The 20,662-nt window shown below is 40.7% G+C and overlaps 1 protein-coding gene across 2 annotated transcripts in view; it reads left to right on the top strand.

Moving 5' to 3' along the window:
- Positions 1-20,662, top strand: part of LOC120530174 (putative leucine-rich repeat-containing protein DDB_G0290503) — a 419,164-nt gene that overhangs the window by 325,309 nt on the left and 73,193 nt on the right. For both annotated transcript variants that reach the window (XM_039754405.1, XM_039754404.1), the window contains one exon: positions 442-551. In XM_039754405.1, coding sequence (XP_039610339.1) covers positions 442-551 — 110 coding nt within the window. The remainder of the gene's footprint in view (positions 1-441; positions 552-20,662) is intronic.

The following is a 20,662-nucleotide window of genomic DNA, read 5'->3' as shown; positions in this document are numbered from 1 at the left end:
TTCAAGTAAGCAGTGATACTTTTTCTTTTACTACACACGATTGAAGTGATTTCGGCAACAGCATTCATGTTATTTAAGCTTGCAATTTACGTTCTTTGTAGATTTGTAATTAAGGTTCTTAGACTCCTGTTGTAGTTTTCAAGCCTAAGAAAGGAGAAAAAGGTTTTTTTTTTTTTAATCCATCCATCCTTTCATTTTCTAACCTGCTTATCCAGTTCAGAGTTGCAGTGAACCTAAGCACAGATGATGATTGTTTCACCAACTGCTGGTGAGGCTTTTCTTCACGCATGCTGAATCAATTAGTACCATGTTGAAGGGAAACCTTGATTATTGGAAGGAATGGAAAAAGACTTAATTATTTACAAGTCGTAGAAGCTATTATTTGAATTCTAGATGTTCTAAAAAGTTAATCTCCTCCTTTGATCTGTTTTTATCTTGCAGCTGGAAACTGTACAGCAAACTCTGGAAGCTGCAAAAATGGATAACAGCCGCCTCCGTCAAGAATTTGAGCTGGTGGTTGCAAATGTTAACCGATGGATTAAAGATCAAAAGTAGGTTTAATGTTTTCACCTTTTTTATTTCATTTGTGTGTGTGTGTGTGTCTTGTACCCATTGTAATGGCCCCATTTTTAGCTGTAATTAACCTTTGCTGTTTGCCAAATGTTAAAGTGTTCTGCAAAGTATCAATGTAAAAGGTCATTTTAGTTAGAGACAAGGATTCTTATAATCACTACATTTTGCTTCAAAGTAGCTCCACCCCGACCCCCCACCCCCATGTACAGTGCACATATGCACAGAAGAGTGGAGCATTAAGGAAATACAAAAGCCCTTTTTCAGGCCCTATCTAAAGACAAACTTTTTATTTCCTTTTTTTTTTTTGGTGTATCTGGTACAACTTTACACCCCAAATAAACTCCCACCACCAGTCTGATCCTTTAATTTTCCACTCTTTTCTGTTCACAGTTGGCTGCTACTGGCCATCTAACTATAACCTCCACAGAGAGGGGTAATATTTACATTATGCATATAATGTCATCTTTTTTTAATATCATACTCTAAAAAGTTGTAGATGAAACTCTGGTTTTCTACATTTAAAGCTGGTGACACATTACATGACCTGTAGTCAGTGGGAATGTCAAAAAGGATGTTCACAGTTGCTGATCCTATCGCCTGAGAATGCCAAATTACACAACTACAAATCTGAGGACTTGACAAACGGCACAACTCTGTGACCACTTTCAAATAGAGTTTAACTTTTCCATAGTCCCCTGAGCTTGGCCCTTATTCTGACAGCCATTAATGCACTGCTTTACAGAGCTAATGCTGTTCAAATGTACAGGGATTTCTGCCACAATCTCTGGTCTTTAAATTTTCCCATTCTGGCAATGTACATAAAACACAAGACATCAGGCAAACGAGTCACTTTTCTGTTTGCAAGGTCCAAAACTCCATTCCATGTTCTTTTTAGCTGCATTATGTGTATTATGTTTCTAGGTGAGCGCTTATTGGTTATCAGCTTCCACACATAATGAGCCCACCAAGAAAGTGCTGGAAAAGACAGGTATTGAGACAGTACTTTACTTTAAACCACATATTTTTCAGCACCTATTTACTCTATGTATGTTTGTGGTTCTCTCTTTCCTGACAATATTGTTCTTTCACTTGAACCTAATGGTCACTTCTCAGAAAAGAACAAGGATACCCAACAAGGCAAGTGGTTTGATTGTTAACTCCAGTTTGCAGTGCGTCTCCAGATAGCTATTTAAATTCATTACAAGCTAGCCAGAGACAAAACTGTTCAGTTTTTCCAGTCTAATTTTAAACCATAGCTAGAGCAAGGTGACTGATCGAAAGGTATAAAAAAAAGATCAAGCTAGTATTTTTTTTTCTTTCAATTATATCACTAGGGGACATCTGCAAAGTACTTTTCAAGTGCATGTTTTCCTATGGGGTGTGCACTGCAATATCTCTCAAGTCAATAGTTTTAAGGTTCAGTTCTGAGTTACCACTGTGGTGTCAGGATTTTCTTCCAACCATATACACAAATCAGTGAGTCAGTCTTGCATCTGTTTGATCCACTTGCTTAATTAGTTGGCCTTTCTTTTTTGAATTTTGCATTCAAAAAAGTGCCTTAATATATTTACATTAAGTAAAAAATTGTATTTTTTGTATTAGCTTTAAACACTTCAGTTTATTTTACCATTTTATTTTTAATTCACATTTTCCTGTGGAGTTTGCTCCTTTCTGTCAATTAGTGATGAGTAGTGAAATCTTAAGTGCAAATGACATTGAAGGATAAAGCGAGGCAGGCCGTTCAGCGGAATGTTCATCTGTGTACTAAAAACACAGACTACCCTTCAATCTGTGCAAAACATGCTGTAAAGTAACTTCATTTAAAAGTGTGTGTTGTGCCCATGACTCAGGTTTAAAATGATCTAAAATACTGTATATCAAGGGGCACAATACTATCTGTGAACAGTGTCATCATGCACTGGTTATGTTAGATCATATGTTTTGGGACGGTTCCACTCTATAAGAAAAAAATATTCACTTATTTCCCACATGTTATTGGACTCACAGTTACTCCTAAGACCAATACCAGATGGGATAAAATTATGAAATGATACATTGTCAGTGATCTCCTATACTATTTTGCTTGTTCATTGATTTATAGAGCATAATTTGATGAATTATGATCTACCCTATATAACTTAAGAAGAATGTAATGCATTATATTATGTTAAACTGTAAATACGTCAAATTTTTTTACATTGCAAACCTTCTTCATAATTTGTCACAAATAAGGCCTCTGCTTTTGGTTTGATTTCTATTGGTATTTTAATATACACATGGACATCCCTCGTCATTTTTATTTATATATAGTTCCCTGAATGGTGGGGAGAGTTTTTCTGGAATGTTGAACTGATCATATCCTACATTCAATTGTGTTTTACTTCCTGTAATTTGACTTTTAAGTCTAACAAGATAAGTAAAGACCTAAAAACAACCGGTTCCAAAACAGAGGCACGACATCCATACCTTTTTTACATTTTTCAATGGTTTATTTGTCTGACCACTGAAAGTATTATGTTGTGTTATCACTAGAAAGGTTTGTGTTCCTTAAGAGAGCCTAATAGTAGTTATCTAGAAATAATAACTATAATCAACATATGTGGAATAGACTGTAGGAGGGTACTAATTAAATGCAAAGAATTATTATTATTATTACTTGTACTTTAGTTATTTACCTTCAAGTAATGGCTTGCAGTTTTTCATAAAGACAGCAAAATGATCTTTAGTCATTGAGTCATTGTGTGTGATTTAAATCTAGAAATAAAAGAGAATAACAATTTATACTGAAATACAATACCTTATTTTTTGTGTTAAATATAAACTGTGGCGGGTGGCACGGTGGTGCAGTGGTAGCACTGCTGCCTCGCAGTTAGGAGACCCGGGTTCGCTTCCCGGGTCCTCCCTGCGTGGAGTTTGCATGTTCTCCCGTGTCTGCGTGGGTTTCCTCCGGGCGCTCCGGTTTCCTCCCACAATCCAAAGACATGCAGGTTAGGTGGATTGGCAATTCTAAATTGGCCCTAGTGTGTGCTTGGTGTGTGGGTGTGTTTGTGTGTGTCCTGCGGTTGGCTGGCACCCTGCCCAGGATTGGTTCCTGCCTTGTGCCCTGTGTTGGCTGGGATTGGCTCCAGCAAACCCCCGTGACCCTGTATTCGGATTCAGCGGGTTAGAAAATGGATGGATGGATGGATATAAACTGTACTGGATACACATAAATATTAAAATGTTAAGGATAACCTTTTTTGAGAGGAAGTAACAATTGGTCATGCATTTTTTTTTTTGTTTTTATTTTATTTAATGCTGTGCAAAAAATGTTAAATGCTAACCTTAAGGGGCTTAACAATTTGCAATTGTGTGCAATATGCACTCTATGCTGTCATTTCAGGGACTGTCACACAAGGACTAGAGCAAGCTAGAATATAACATCTTTACTGTCAAATGCTGAAACAAGTTAGTTTTCATTGCAGCTTACTCTATAGTTACTGTACGTATCCCTCAAACAAAGGGGTCTGGCACACACATCTTCTGGCCTGTCTCTCCTCAATTAATGTTGTTATTTTGGTCTCCACAATCAGAAAGAAATTTTGAGTTATCAGATGGTCTAGTCAGTGTCCAAATCTAAGTGCAATTTAGATGTTGCTGCAGTACCTTAAACAGTACCTCAAATTCACAATCATCTCTAAGGATTTATTTATTTATGGATTTATTAGTGGGTCAGGATTCCTCTACTTTGCTGTGATAGACTGATCAATAGCAACAGAATATTTCTTGTTTAATTATTTACTGCAGAAGCTGGCATTAACTGTTTAATGAGTCCAGTAAGGCAAGTGTTTTGGGCATTGAATAATTTTATGTAATAAATCAAAGTTCAAATGCACAAGTACTGTCGAGTACATGGTACAATGAAATAAGTACTTGCATTGCTCACTCAGACTAGTGACAGGAGCACCATATCAACAACCTACATTAAAAAGATCACCATTGAACACCAAATCAGTTGTCACTATGAGTGGCTATTGACTAGCTGTTTGGCCTCAGGATAAAAACTGTCCCTGAATCTAGTAGTGTGGTGTTAGTGGTCCTGTAATGTTTGATGGAACAGAAAATGGAGAAGCATAACTGTAGGATGGCTTTAGTACTGTTTACTTTTCTAAAGTAGTACTAGACATGTTAAGTGACTGGAGCACTATCCAGAGTTCTTTTTTACATTGTGAATAATGGTTAGGTTAGCCATCAGTTACCTATAACTTTGATTTTGATAAGTGAGTTAGAAAGTTAATTCATTGATGAGTTTTCAAATGTTCACCTTACTTTTCCACTGTGAAATATATGCAGTAGTGCAGATTTGAAACTAACATTACAAGGCCATATATAATACACATCAGCTTCTTTAGTGTGGAGAAAAGAGAAGATTACCAACCTTAAGAGCAGGTTTTAATAGTGTGACATTTGTTTACCGAATTAGTGTAATAGTCTAGCAGGGATGAAAAAAAATCATGGATTTGCTTGGAGTGTCTTTTGTCATCTGTGTGTAGGTAAGCCTACCATACTGACTCACCATAAGTTGAGGCCTTCCAGATAAGGAGCAATAATTTGACAGTGAACTGAAACATCTTGACTACAGACTGTGAACTAATTTGTGACCTCTAAAACCAGTTGGCTTCCCAACACAGAGATCTGTTTTCACTTTAACACTGAATTGTTTTCTGTTTAACAGTAACAAAATAGCAAATGAAAGCCACTGTGCTTCAACATTGTATAATAATAAAATCTGAAATTTCTAAAGGTGGTCAATCCTGTTTATTCACAATACTATATATTTCTTGTTGACAGAGCCAAAGACAGCACTGAAGCTCTCTAGTTGCAATACTTGTCCAGATCTAAATAGCAGATGATTAAATGCATTTGTAAAATGAGTTAATTAATTTATATATTCTCAAAACCTATTCAATCAAAGGCAGGCTTCTAAAGAGCCAGAAGTCTACAGGAAAAAGTCAGAAAACAACGTTGGACAGGGTGCCAGTCAATCTCAGCTACTGCATTTGCAAAACACTTGCCAAAAAAATATGATGTTCTAAACATGTTTTGAAATTTTTCCAGTAAGGATTTGATAACTCCTTTTTGTAAGAGTTAAAGTTTAGGAGACAGGCTTGGATGATTTCAAGTCTTTAGGCTGTAAAGTATGGACGTCCTGTGGTTGGCACGATCTGAAAATAAGAAAGTTAGGGAAGTTCAAGGAGAAGTCATGCAAAGGATGAGTCATCATCACCATCGCCAGCTACTCTGCTGTGTTGAGTTCAGAATCTGTCCTCAAAGGGCTTAGATAACAATTATTTAGAAGCTGACATGTACCAGTAAGATTAATACTGCATAAATACCTTAATAGAATATGAAAGATTTAAACAGACTTTGCCGGATGTGGGGTTTTCTAAACTCAGACAACTTTCTGGCACTCAGCTGAACCAAATACTGTATCACTATAGCCAGACTAGATAGATGTTGAGGTGAAACATCAAGAGACCTGATAAATGGTCTGACATATAAAATATTTAAACAAAGACTAAATATACCAGTAAGTATATAACAGATCAGAGATTGGATTGCCATCCTTACTGCTTGAATAGCTCAAACAGTGGTGCACACTAACATTTTTAGCCTCTGAGCACAGCAAGTATTGGGTTCTTTTTTGAATGTTACTTTTACACATTTATATAATATTGTAAAATGAAAATCACCTTAGAAGTAAAATATAGCAATTAATTTATTACTTCCAACTATGCAATGAAGTGAAAAACTGTGTTAGTTTTTTTGCCAAGAAATTTGTGTAGACTAAACACTAATAAATAAAACCTTGGTTATGTTACTTTGCACTGGTTTTTGAAGTCTAGATATCACAGCAGTGGTACAGTCTTTTTCTCCCCAAATAGTCCTATTTCATGCAGAACTGTTATTAAACATCACTTTGAAATACCATCAGTTACTATGTGTTTCCGGAAGTCTGAGGATAAATGTTTCTGGCTGGCAGCTGTATCCCTTACATTTAGCTTTGCCAAAAGGGGTTGCTAGGAAAAATAAACACAATTTGCTTTTTTTCAATACTGGCAAAAGCAAAGCCTTTGTAGGGTGTATCATTACCATAATAAGCATTGCTGGAACCAAAGGTTTGTCCTATTGCTCAATTACATATGCACTGCTATGAGACTTCACTTTGGAATTCCAACCATTCCACATCCAACACTAAGTAAGTCTGGGTAGGCAGGAATGTCTCAGGCAGGTAGAGTGGTAAAGTGAGTAAGGCGTCCATGGCAGCATGCTGGTTTTATATAAAAAAAAAAGAAAAACAGTGCGCGCTCAGGTTCTTGGTGAGTACAGGTACTCATGTTAGCATGGACAAGAACCCCTGGGTTATTGATGGGGGACACTGACTGAAACTGCATTCACATGTAGATACAAGCGGTTCATCCAGTTTCCTTGTTACCTCTCTGGGGATTGCAACTAAGGCATCCTGAGATAACAGAGAGGGAATTTTGAAAGAAAGATCAAGAGAGAAAAAAAAGAGATAGGTAGTCTGGAGGTTAAAAGAAAGAGATGAAAGACCAGGACTGTGGCTGAGCTGGTTCTGCTTCAAGGCGGACATAGGCGGTTGGAAATGTTGTGCTAAGAATAGTAGTGGCATTCTGGGGCAAAGTTGCTGCTGTTGTTAGGGCACCAACTGCTCCAAGTGGACTCCCATTGAAGGTTGAGAGTTGGTGGAGGAAATAGCAGGGCTCACGGGGTCCTTTTGGATGCAGTATCCTCTGCCTAGAGGGGACTGGGTGGTCTCTTGGTCTGTAATCCCTACAGATTTTAGTTTTTTTTTTGTTTTGTTTTTTCTGTCCACCCTGGCCATCGAACCTTACTTATTCTATGTTAATTAGTGTTGAGTTATGTTTATTTTTTATTGTGTCTTCTATTTTTCTATTCTTCATTTTGTAAAGCACTATGAGCTACATTTTTTTGTATGAAAATGTGCTATATAAATAAATGTTGATTGATTGAAATAAATAAATGTTGAGTATGATGTTGGTGAGAACACTAGCTGGATAACCAATTGACCGCACCACTCATAAGATGTCTCCTGTTGGTGAGGAGACCAAAAGGGATAAACAGAGGAGGCTTCAGTTTTAATAGTGTGCACCGAGGCTCAAGAGTTGATTTTAAAGATACAGATCCTGACTTTTTTTTAACCTGAAGATTATTTATTAACTAATTGTAACATCCACAAAACACTGGTTTTATCCAGAAATATTTATTTATTTAAGGCCTGGAACTGTACTTTGTTTTTGAACATTTTGCACTTTGTACCAACCCTTGCCTGTTATATATTCTGTTTACCCAGTCATTCCTTATTTTCATGACTACAGTCGACTTAAAGAGTCTACAAACCCCTGCCAAAATGATAGGATTTGTGTGATAAAAAAAAATCAAACAAAGAATAATTATGTCAGAACTTATTCAAACTTAATTGCAATCTATACAATAAAGATGAAAACAAATCAGGAACTGTGTAATGAAAAAGGGAATAAAAAATCATACACAAACTTGGTTGCATTAGTACAGAAGCGTATTAGGGCCACGGTGAAAAAAACAAAAATACGGACACAGTGAAGAAAAAAAAAATCTAAATGAAAACTCTAGGTTTATAACTAGTTTTAATTTCACAAAGACGTTTATCATGTGGTGATTGGTTATATGGAGAAAGAAAACAACAACATTTATTTATATAGCACATTTTCATACAAAAAGTAGCTCAAAGTGCTTTAAATAATGAAGAATAGAAAAATAAAAGACACAGTAAGAAAATAAAATAAGTCAACATTAATTAACATAGAATGAGAGTAAGGTCCAATGGCCAGGGTGGACAGAAAAAACAAAAAAACTCCAGACGGCTGGAGAAAAAAATAAAATCTGTAGGGATTCCAGACCATTAGACTGCCCAGTCCCAGTCCAGGAAGGATAGGAACTGGAGGTTTAGTACGTCAGATAGACACAGCACGCATGCAATAAAGAAAGCCTGCTCAGAAGAACATCCATTGAATTCTGCGTTCATTTCTCTGACCACCACATCACGAATCCAATATTTACACGATATCCCAGTTAAACCAGTACGATACCCATTCATATATCCAGTTTTTTGGAGCCTTGTCACACCTGTCATGAAGTTCATTACACTGAACATACACCTGGGGACCCTTTAATGCAAGGGAGCAGCACTACAGCCACGCCACCGTGCCATAGTAGTTTGTCACGCTACCACGCCATAGTTTGCAACATTCTACTGACAAAATAAACTACGACAGTAAAGTGGAAATGTTGACTTTAATCTCTACAAAAATGTCGAGAATAAAGTGGAAATGTTGAGAATAAAGTCAACATGTCGACTTTAATCTCGACATTTAGATTTTTTTTTCTTCACTGTGTCCGTATTTTTTTTTTCACCGTGGCCCTAATATGCTTCCATACATTAGTGTGTACATCCCCTCGTCTCGGGGTTCTCTGCCCACAGAAACTTTGTAAACAGGTCCTGCAATAGATGCTAGAGTATCCTACCTGACTACGCCACTGTGACAGTTTGTAGTTGTATCGCTCCCTTGAACCCCTGTCCAAGACTCCAAACACCAGATAAAAGTCCAAATGTTGACTTTATTTAAATGCCACAGTGCACAAAGCACCTTCTCCTCCACTATACTCATTAATAATCACAAATAACAATAATAAACAATCCTCCACTCCCAGATGCGTTGCCACCCTTCCACCCAGCTCAGCTCGCCGTTTGGGAACTCCCACAGGCCTTTTATTCTCCCTGACCCGGAAGTGTTCCCAAGCCCCAGTCCACGTTCTTCTCTATCACTTCCGGGTCAGGTACAAGTCCTTTTCTTTTCACCCGGGAAGCACGTCGCTCTTCCTCTGTCGCACTTCCGGGTTATAGGGCACAAATGAGTCTTCGGTCCTCCCTGCAGCTCCCTCCTGCAGCCCCTGTGGTATCCAGCAGGGTCTTGTATAAAAACTTCATAGTCCATGACTCCCTGCTGGTCTTCGGGGCACCTCCATACTGCAGGGAGGGCTTCATCTGGTGGCCTGGGGGTATTGGCCAGGATGACTAGTCGGCCAAAGACCACAACACATATATATATATATATATATATATATATATATATATATACCTGTATATAAATACATACATACATATATACACACATATATATATATATATATATATATATACTAGCAAAATACCAGCTTAGCCAGCGAAGTACTACCTTAAAATTTTTATTAAGAAGAAAATTAAACCTTTTTAAACTGAGGGAAAATATGCCAATAAATATTTAAGGATCTCTTTGTATACCACATTGTGAGTTCGGCCCTCCTGTTGTAATATGACCAAGCTGTGCGCTGAGCTTACTCTTGAGCATGCAACATACAGTTGGCCATGTGAACAGTAATCTTGTTTCATATCTCACAGCTTGGATTGCTGCTGTCATAATCAGTTTGAGTTTCATGGTTTGCTTCAATTACGACAGTATTTACAGGACTTGTGTTGAAGTGACATTCGGCAACTGTCAAGCGTTGTAAGCATACAACCAGTTTCATCGATAACTTCACATCCAGCTTTTGAGAGTTTAAACATCCATAAACATCAAAGTGTCCATTACTCAAATTGTCACCTGTGAACCTAAGATGTTTAAGAAGCATTGGCGGTTGTCGAAAGGTGTAAAATATTTGGCCATTTGGGTACACTTGAAAGCGACAACCGAACAATTCAGCGTAAGCCATCAACTCACATGCAGAACCATAGGTGAAGGGCTTAAGCATTTCACTCTTATAGTGCTCCTGTGTAGTATAATTATCTCTTGTACCGTCATCAGTCCACACCTTGAACCTATCCCACTCATTCAATACATAAGACACAATGTTCCTCCGGATATCAAGAGTGAGCCTGATATGGCCGTGCAATATGTAACAAAGAGAATGGAAAAGGTAGGTGCCATCTCCAGGCATGGAAACCACTCGGTAAGTGACAGTTCTTTGATCAATGGTGATCACCTCGATAGACATGTTAATAGGGGTACGGTTGGAATGATAAAGGAAATGGGTACCTGAACAATGTAAAGTAAGTCTAAAATACCTACACAATAACTATAATCATAATAAACAAACAATAAAACAGCGGAGAAGCCATGGATTAAATAAAGAGCGACGGACGGCCTTATATAGGCAGTCAGCCAACAACGTGGGAGGCGTTGGGATGGGGGGACCCAACGCCGCCTCACACGGTGACTGAGCTGCATGCTATGGACGTATATATGTACGTAAGTAGGATTCAGTTAGCAACGTTGGAAACTTCAATATGGCGGCTGACAGTGGCATCATACCACTGAAATAAGTACGTACATTGGTTTCGGTTAGCACAGGGAAGCCGCCTACCAAATTTTGTGAAGATGGGGCCATAAATAAGAAAGTTCAACATGGCAGACTTTGTTGACCGTTATGACCGTTACACGTAGAATTTCGAAATGAAACCTGCTTAACTTTTGTAAGTAAGCTGTAAGGAATGAGCCTGCCAAATTTCAGCTTTCTACCTACACGGGAAGTTGGAGAATTAGTGACTTTGGAAAGTTCAATATGGCGGCCGACAGTGGCATCATACCACCGAATTAAGTGCGCACATCGGTTTCGGTTAGCGCAGGGAAGCCACCAACCAAATTTTGTGATGATGGGGTCAGCCTTCTACCTACACGGGAAGTTTGAGAATTAGTGACGTTGGAAAATTCAATATGGTGGCCGACAGTGGCGTCATACCATCCAAATAAGTATGTACATCGGTTTCGGTTAGTGCAGGGAAGTCGCCTACCAAATTTCGTGAAGATGGGGCCATAAATAAGAAAGTTCAACATGGTGGACGTTATCGACCGTTATGACCGTTACGTGTAGAATTTCAAAATGAAACCTGCTTAACTTTCGTAAGCAAGCTGTAAGGAATAAGCCTGCCAAATTTCAGCCTTCTACCTACACTGGAAAATGGAGAATTAGTGATCAGTGAGTCAGTCAGTCCGTCCGTCCGTGAGGGCTTTGCCTTTTGTTAGTATAGATATACCCTTTGGGGTGCGAGCAGCTGTTGCTGGGGGTGCCAGAATCCATCGAGGAAGAAAAATGAAAAACATTATTTGTACAAAATCTTAATTTATCTGTCCATTCCTAAATAATTAAATGGACAGGCTAATTCTTATCAGTGCAATACGCTGCTTGTTAAAACGGATGACTTCTGCTCTTACGTGCACCTAGTGCTGCGTGGGTATTATGAACTATCATATCTGTTCAAGTTCTATTTAAATTTGAAATATAAGTAATTTATATTTAGTCGACAGAAATATCTTTGGTAGGAATGTAAGTTAAATTTAGTCATCATTGCATAAATTTTTCTTCACCATAGAAATTTAAAGACTAAATTCAACTTACATTCCTACCAAAGATATTTCTGTCGACTAAATAGAACCTACTTATATCCAAATAGAACTTGAAAAGATATATTTTTTCGAATCTGATCTCGCATTTTAGATCGACTTGACGCGCACTATATCGAGCCCGCGTGCTTTTGTGCTCTTGCCTGCCTGCCTCAGTAAGTCACCATCGCTTCGCTCTTACTTTTTTACCATTTATTTAATCATGGCTAGTCGCGAAAAAATTTGAAAATGGAAGGAGGATTACGCTGAGTATGGCTTTACCAAAACAATTATTGATGGCGAATAAAGTATCCATTATTTATAAAGCTACAATTTGTGATCTGTTTTTCTGCGTTAACCTCATATTTTTTCATACTTCTTCGCATCGTCTGTCACAGGGGATGCGAGGGTAAAATGAATCAGGAAGTGCTGATATATATGTATGTGTGTGTGTATATATAATATATATATATATATTGTGACAGTAGGGAGCAGTATCGCTCCCTTGGACCCTCAGCCTCAGGTACCACGCCAGACACCAGGTAAAAGTTCAGCTAAGCTCGCCGTCTGGGAGCTCCCACAGTCCTTTTATACTCCCTGACCCGGAAGTGTTCCTGACCAACAGTCCACAAGTCCTTATTCCTTCCGGGTCAGGGTAAATAGTACTTTTTCTTCACCCCGGAAGCCCGTCGCTCTTCATGTGACAAACTTCCGGGTCATAGTGCACAACTGAGTCTACTGGCCTCCCGACAGCGACTCCCAGTGGTCTCCAAGGTATCCAAAAGGACTGCGCATAAAAACTACATAGTCCATGAGGCCCTGCTGGAACTCGGGACCCGTCCATGCTCGGGAGAGCTCTCCTGGCGCCTGGGGTGAGGGCCGGAATATGAAGCCGGCCATCCATCACAATATATATATTGAAATAGTTTTACTGTCAAATAATGCAAAGAGTACACGACACGTGTTTCACCCTAATTCTGGGCTCATCAGGCGTACACACTCACTGCACCCCTCCCACTCAGGAATTGAACCTCGGACATTAGCGCTAGAGGCAAAGCCTCTTGCGTTGTGCCACGACGTGTAGTTTGTTTATTTGACAGTATGTAGATTGGGGTATATATATATATATATAAACCTACTTCCTGGTGTTTGAAAGGAACGCTAAGGGCATTTCCTGGCCGCAATCGGAGTGGGCCTACATTTTGGTGCCTTACTTGAAGGGGGAAGCGCAGAGGGCCTATTATGACTTAACGGAGGAGCAGGCTGCCGATTATGACACCCTTAAAAAAATAAATATTTAAACGCTATGGCGTATCCGCGGATCAGCAGGCAACGGAATGGAGGGAGTGGAAGTTTGATCAGACACGATCCAACCGAACACAAGTGTACGAAGTCTGGGGTAAAGTGGGACGCTGGCTAAGGCCAGATATTAATAGTTCCCAACGAATGGCAGAAATCCTCACCATAGAAACCTTCATAAACGGACTCCAAGAAAAAGTCGCCCAGCAAGTCTGCAAACAAGAGGTAGCCACGATGGACAACCTTGTTAAATTAGTGGAGCGTCACTGGGCAGTCTGTAAATCCGAAGAGTCAGAACGGTATTCTCACCCACCCCGACAGGTTCGTGTACCTTCTAATGAGCCTGCCCGATTGATTCCTGACAGCATTACTCGGAAAAAACAAAACAGTCTATCCTCCGCGCTGTTTCAAGTGTGGGGGGGTAGGACACCTATTTACTGCCTGCCCGACTCCGTAGCCGATGGATCGTTCTCTGGGAAGAGTAGAGAGGTACTGTGCTGTGATCAATCCCTTGTCTTTGCCGTATACGGGAGCAGTAATTCTTAATGGAGTTAAAGTTACCGCTATGTATGATTCCAGGAGTAACATTTCTATTGTTACTCGCTTTTATGTCTTACCGCGACAGTGGCTGAGGCATAAGATTAGCCTCAGGTGTATACATGGTGCTGTTAAATATTATCGGGCCACCTCTTGTGTCATCTCGGTGGATAATGTCATCCATGATAGTTGCTGTAATGACGAATCCACCCTATGCAATGATACTCGGGCGCGATCGGTAAGAAATGAAACGCGGTACAGACAGTACTCTCCCATTAATAAATGAGGGCTTGGTAATGGAATGTAAAGAAAATATTCGGACTGCTTCCACGCCGTGTAATAGCTCTCAGAATCATAATATAGATAGTATTGATAACGGAGATGAAGGTACGTCAGGCACTACGGGAGGCAACCCACCTTCCGAAGGACCTGAGGTAACTGAAACTCCGCCCCTTAAGGTAGCAGAGGATCCCCTTCTTCCTTTAAAAGAGAGCAATGGAATGATGATTCCTTAAAATTTGCAAGTAATGCAGTTGTTTCAGTAAACGGACAAATGTCTATTGATCCTATACCGCGGATGCCTTACTTTGTAATCAAAAATGATTTATTATATCGTGTGGCTAACCATGAAGGTGAAATAAGAACCTTATTATTAATACCACGCACTTATTGTTGTCAAGTGTGTGAACTAGCACATTCTCATTTACTCTGAGCCCATTTAGGAACTGATAAAACATTAGAACGGATCAAGTTCAGATTCTATTGGAGTAAACGAGGAGGTCCGTCGTTTTTCGTACTTCTTGTCCGGAGTGTCAGATTCGTCAGATTCACAAAAGGGACCGTGCTCCTCTTATTCCTCTTCCCCTCATTGATATTCCCTTTGAAAGAGTTGGTATTGATCTCGTAGGACCCATTGAACCTGAAAAATAAATACATTTTAGTTTTGGTAGATTATGCCACGCGATTTCCTGAAGCTGTCCCATTGCGTTCAGCAACTTCTAAAAATATCGCACGGGAACTAGTAGGGATATTCGCACATGTGGATTCCCAAAGAGGTTTTAACGGACCAAGGAACTCCCTTCACTTCGAGACGTTCAGGAGGTTGCGTTTTCGAACATTAAACGTCTGAAAACGTCAGTTTATCACCCACAAACTGATGGACTGGTTGAACGTTTTACCCAGACACTTAAACAGATGTTACGCAAAGTAGTTAACGAGGATGGGAGAAACTGGGATCAGTTGCTTTCCCTCGTGCTCTTCGCTTATCGGGAAGTTCCCCAAACTTCCACTGGTTTTTCTCCCTTTTGAATTCCTTTGTGGAAGACAACCACGCGAGCTATTGGATATGCAAAAAGAAGGTTGGGAGGAGGAGGTTCTCCCATCCTCTAATGTCTTGGAATATATCGCACAATTACGCAATCATTTAAATAAAATTAGACCTATTTTAAAAGAACATATGGAAAAGGCTCAAAGCGGTGCAGTCGTGATATATCATAATCATAACTCGACCATCCGGGAATTCTGCCTGGGTGATCGTGTGATGGTGCTTATTCCAACTTCACATTCAAAATTGTTAGCACATTGGCAAGGGCCTTATGAAATCATAGAACGAAAAGGGCTCGTTGAGTATTTGGTCAGACAACCCAATGCGTCGAAGCGAGCGTGTTTATCATATAAATCTGCTGAAACCGTGGAAGGAAAGGGAGGAGGAACCTAACTCCGGTCAGCCACGCTCTCTTTTCGTTGCCTATCAACCACTTAATTTTGGTTCTAATTTGTCTTGGAAACAACGACAGGAATTAGAAGATGCCATCCTGTCCATTCCTGAAGTCGTTAGTGAACAACCTGGTCGCACTACGCTGATTGAACATGACATAATTACAGACCTGGGTGTTATTATCCGAGAACAGCCATACAGACTTCCCGAGGCGAAGAAAACTGAAGTAGAGCTGGGAATTAGGCGAATGCTGGACATGGACATTATTGAAAAGAGCTACAGTCCTTGGTCTAGTCCAATCGCCTTAGTTCCTAAACCCTATGGGTCGTGGAGATTTTGTAACGATTTCCGACGACTCAATCAGGTCTCTAAATTTGACGCTTACCCTTTGCCTAGGGTTGATGATCTCCTTGGGCGTTTGGGTAATGCACAGTTTTTAACTACTTTGGGCCTGATGAAAGGGTACTGGCAAATTCCCTTAACGTAAACGCTTTCAGTACACCTAGTGGACACTGGCAGTATAAAGTCCTCCCATTTGGGTTGCACGGGGCTCCAGCAACTTTCCAACGTCTGGTGGATACACTGCTAAGACCACACAATTCATGTAGTGCTGCCTATCTGGATGACGTGGTCATCTATTCCAGCACATGGAAGGACCATATACAGCATATGTTGGCTGTCCTTTCTACACTAGCGCAAGCAGGCTTGCGGATTAATCCAAAGAAATGTTTCTTTGGCTTGAACGAAGCTAAATATTTAGGCTACCTAGTCGGTGGGGGGACAGTTCAACCACAGTGTTCTAAGATTGATGCCATTGTCAAATGGCCCCGTCCGATTACAAAGAGGCAAGTGCAAGCCTTCTTAGGATTAGCGAGTTACTATCGTCGTTTTGTTCCTCGTTTTACTGAGAGGGCTACACCTCTTACAAATCTTACAAAGAAAAGTGCTCCTTTTAAAGTGGTATGGGATGACAATACTGAAGCCGCATTTTGTGACTTGAAATCGGCCCTAACATCAGCACCTGTGTTGAAATCTCCTAACTTTTCTTATTCTTTTATTCTCCAGACCCGATGCATTGGACACAGGATTGGGTGCCGTGTTGAGCCAATGCATCGATGGTGCTGAACACCCCGTATTGTTCTTGATCCGGAAACTGTTGGACCGGGAGACCAGATATGCAACGGTGGAACGGGAGGCTTTGGCTATTAAGTGGGCTGTGACTCAGCTTCGTTAGTATTTGTTGGGACGGGAATTTACTCTCGTGACAGACCATGCCGCTTTACAGTGAATGGCTCTTAATCGGGAGTCTAATCCTTGTGTCACCAGGTGGTTTCTGGAATTGCAACCTTTCAGTTTTCAGGCCACTTATCGTCGGGGTGCTCTTCAGGCCAACGCTGATGCTCTCTCCTGAACCTTCGACCTCTCGGTGCAGGCTGCCCGACCCGATGGGTCTGGGCTGAATGGGGGGTCATGTCACACACGTGTGTTTCGGAAGCAATCAACAAGTCCTAAGGTGAGCGATATAACAATGGATGAGGGTTTGTTTTAGGGTACTAATGCCTCTCTCTCTGACCTTACAGAACCAAAGAAGACAAATAAAACAAATACAGTGATCCCTTGCTATATCACGCTTCGACTTTCGCGGCTTCACTGTATCGCGATTTTTTTCTCATACACGCTTACGTCACTACGCATGCGCTTTCTGCGAAATTTTATCTAAGCCCTACGATGGTTCCAAAACGTGCTGCTTTTTCTAAGCCTTCTGACGATAAAACTAAGCGCCGGAGGAAGATGCTTGCTATCCAGGAGAAGGTGAAACTCTTGGATATGATTAAAACAGGCAACGGAATGGAGGGAGTGGAAGTTTGATCAGACACGATCCAACCGAACACAAGTGTACGAAGTCTGGGGTAAAGTGGGACGCTGGCTAAGGCCAGATATTAATAGTTCCCAACGAATGGCAGAAATCCTCACCATAGAAACCTTCATAAACGGACTCCAAGAAAAAGTCGCCCAGCAAGTCTGCAAACAAGAGGTAGCCACGATGGACAACCTTGTTAAATTAGTGGAGCGTCACTGGGCAGTCTGTAAATCCGAAGAGTCAGAACGGTATTCTCACCCACCCGACAGGTTGTACCTTCTAATGAGCCTGCCCGATTGATTCCTGACAGCATTACTCGGAAAAAACAAAACAGTCTATCCTCCGCGCTGTTTCAAGTGTGGGGGGGTAGGACACCTATTTACTGCCTGCCCGACTCCGTAGCCGATGGATCGCTCTCTGGGAAGAGTAGAGAAGTACTGTGCTGTGATCAATCCCTTGTCTTTGCCGTATACGGGAGCAGTAATTCTTAATGGAGTTAAAGTTACCGCTATGTATGATTCCAGGAGTAACATTTCTATTGTTACTCGCTTTTATGTCTTACCGCGACAGTGGCTGAGGCATAAGATTAGCCTCAGGTGTATACATGGTGCTGTTAAATATTATCGGGCCACCTCTTGTGTCATCTCGGTGGATAATGTCATCCATGATAGTTGCTGTAATGATGAATCCACCCTATGCAATGATACTCGGGCGCGATCGGTAAGAAATGAAACGCGGTACAGACAGTACTCTCCCATTAATAAATGAGGGCTTGGTAATGGAATGTAAAGAAAATATTCGGACTGCTTCCACGCCGTGTAATAGCTCTCAGAATCATAATATAGATAGTATTGATAACGGAGATGAAGGTACGTCAGGCACTACGGGAGGCAACCCACCTTCCGAAGGACCTGAGGTAACTGAAACTCCGCCCCTTAAGGTAGCAGAGGATCCCCTTCTTCCTTTAAAAGAGAGCAATGGAATGATGATTCCTTAAAATTTGCAAGTAATGCAGTTGTTTCAGTAAACGGACAAATGTCTATTGATCCTATACCGCGGATGCCTTACTTTGTAATCAAAAATGATTTATTATATCGTGTGGCTAACCATGAAGGTGAAATAAGAACCTTATTATTAATACCACGCACTTATTGTTGTCAAGTGTGTGAACTAGCACATTCTCATTTACTCTGAGCCCATTTAGGAACTGATAAAACATTAGAACGGATCAAGTTCAGATTCTATTGGAGTAAACGAGGAGGTCCGTCGTTTTTCGTACTTCTTGTCCGGAGTGTCAGATTCGTCAGATTCACAAAAGGGACCGTGCTCCTCTTATTCCTCTTCCCTCATTGATATCCCTTTGAAAGAGTTGGTATTGATCTCGTAGGACCCATTGAACCTGAAAAATAAATACATTTTAGTTTTGGTAGATTATGCCACGCGATTTCCTGAAGCTGTCCCATTGCGTTCAGCAACTTCTAAAAATATCGCACGGGAACTAGTAGGGATATTCGCACATGTGGGGATTCCCAAAGAGGTTTTAACGGACCAAGGAACTCCCTTCACTTCGGAGACGTTCAGGGAGGTTGCGAAGTTACCGAACATTAAACGTCTGAAAACGTCAGTTTATCACCCACAAACTGATGGACTGGTTGAACGTTTTACCCAGACACTTAAACAGATGTTACGCAAAGTAGTTAACGAGGATGGGAGAAACTGGGATCAGTTGCTTTCCCTCGTGCTCTTCGCTTATCGGGAAGTTCCCCAAACTTCCACTGGTTTTTCTCCCTTTTGAATTCCTTTGTGGAAGACAACCACGCGAGCTATTGGATATGCAAAAAGAAGGTTGGGAGGAGGAGGTTCTCCCATCCTCTAATGTCTTGGAATATATCGCACAATTACGCAATCGTTTAAATAAAATTAGACCTATTTTAAAAGAACATATGGAAAAGGCTCAAAGCGGTGCAGTCGTGATATATCATAATCATAACTCGACCATCCGGGAATTCTGCCTGGGTGATCGTGTGATGGTGCTTATTCCAACTTCACATTCAAAATTGTTAGCACATTGGCAAGGGCCTTATGAAATCATAGAACGAAAAGGGCTCGTTGAGTATTTGGTCAGACAACCCAATCGTCGACCGAGCGAGCGTGTTTATCATATAAATCTGCTGAAACCGTGGAAGGAAAGGGAGGAGGAACCTAACTCCGGTCAGCCACGCCTCTTTCGTTGCCTATCAACCACTTAATTTTGGTTCTAATTTGTCTTGGAAACAACGACAGGAATTAGAAGATGCCATCCTGTCCATTCCTGAAGTCGTTAGTGAACAACCTGGTCGCACTACGCTGATTGAACATGACATAATTACAGACCTGGGTGTTATTATCCGAGAACAGCCATACAGACTTCCCGAGGCGAAGAAAACTGAAGTAGAGCTGGGAATTAGGCGAATGCTGGACATGGACATTATTGAAAAGAGCTACAGTCCTTGGTCTAGTCCAATCGTCTTAGTTCCTAAACCCTATGGGTCGTGGAGATTTTGTAACGATTTCCGACGACTCAATCAGGTCTCTAAATTTGACGCTTACCCTTTGCCTAGGGTTGATGATCTCCTTGGGCGTTTGGGTAATGCACAGTTTTTAACTACTTTGGGCCTGATGAAAGGGTACTGGCAAATTCCCTTAACGTAAACGCTTTCAGTACACCTAGTGGACACTGGCAGTATAAAGTCCTCCCATTTGGGTTGCACGGGGCTCCAGCAACTTTCCAACGTCTGGTGGATACACTGCTAAGACCACACAATTCATGTAGTGCTGCCTATCTGGATGACGTGGTCATCTATTCCAGCACATGGAAGGACCATATACAGCATATGTTGGCTGTCCTTTCTACACTAGCGCAAGCAGGCTTGCGGATTAATCCAAAGAAATGTTTCTTTGGCTTGAACGAAGCTAAATATTTAGGCTACCTAGTCGGTGGGGGGACAGTTCAACCACAGTGTTCTAAGATTGATGCCATTGTCAAATGGCCCCGTCCGATTACAAAGAGGCAAGTGCAAGCCTTCTTAGGATTAGCGAGTTACTATCGTCGTTTTGTTCCTCGTTTTACTGAGAGGGCTACACCTCTTACAAATCTTACAAAGAAAAGTGCTCCTTTTAAAGTGGTATGGGATGACAATACTGAAGCCGCATTTTGTG

The sequence above is a fragment of the Polypterus senegalus genome, chromosome 5 (assembly GCF_016835505.1).
Source record: "Polypterus senegalus isolate Bchr_013 chromosome 5, ASM1683550v1, whole genome shotgun sequence".
In the NCBI taxonomy this organism is placed as follows: Eukaryota; Metazoa; Chordata; class Cladistia; order Polypteriformes; family Polypteridae; genus Polypterus; species Polypterus senegalus.
The sequence above is the reverse complement of the archived record's forward strand: the minus strand, read 5'-3'. Positions and strand labels throughout refer to the sequence as shown.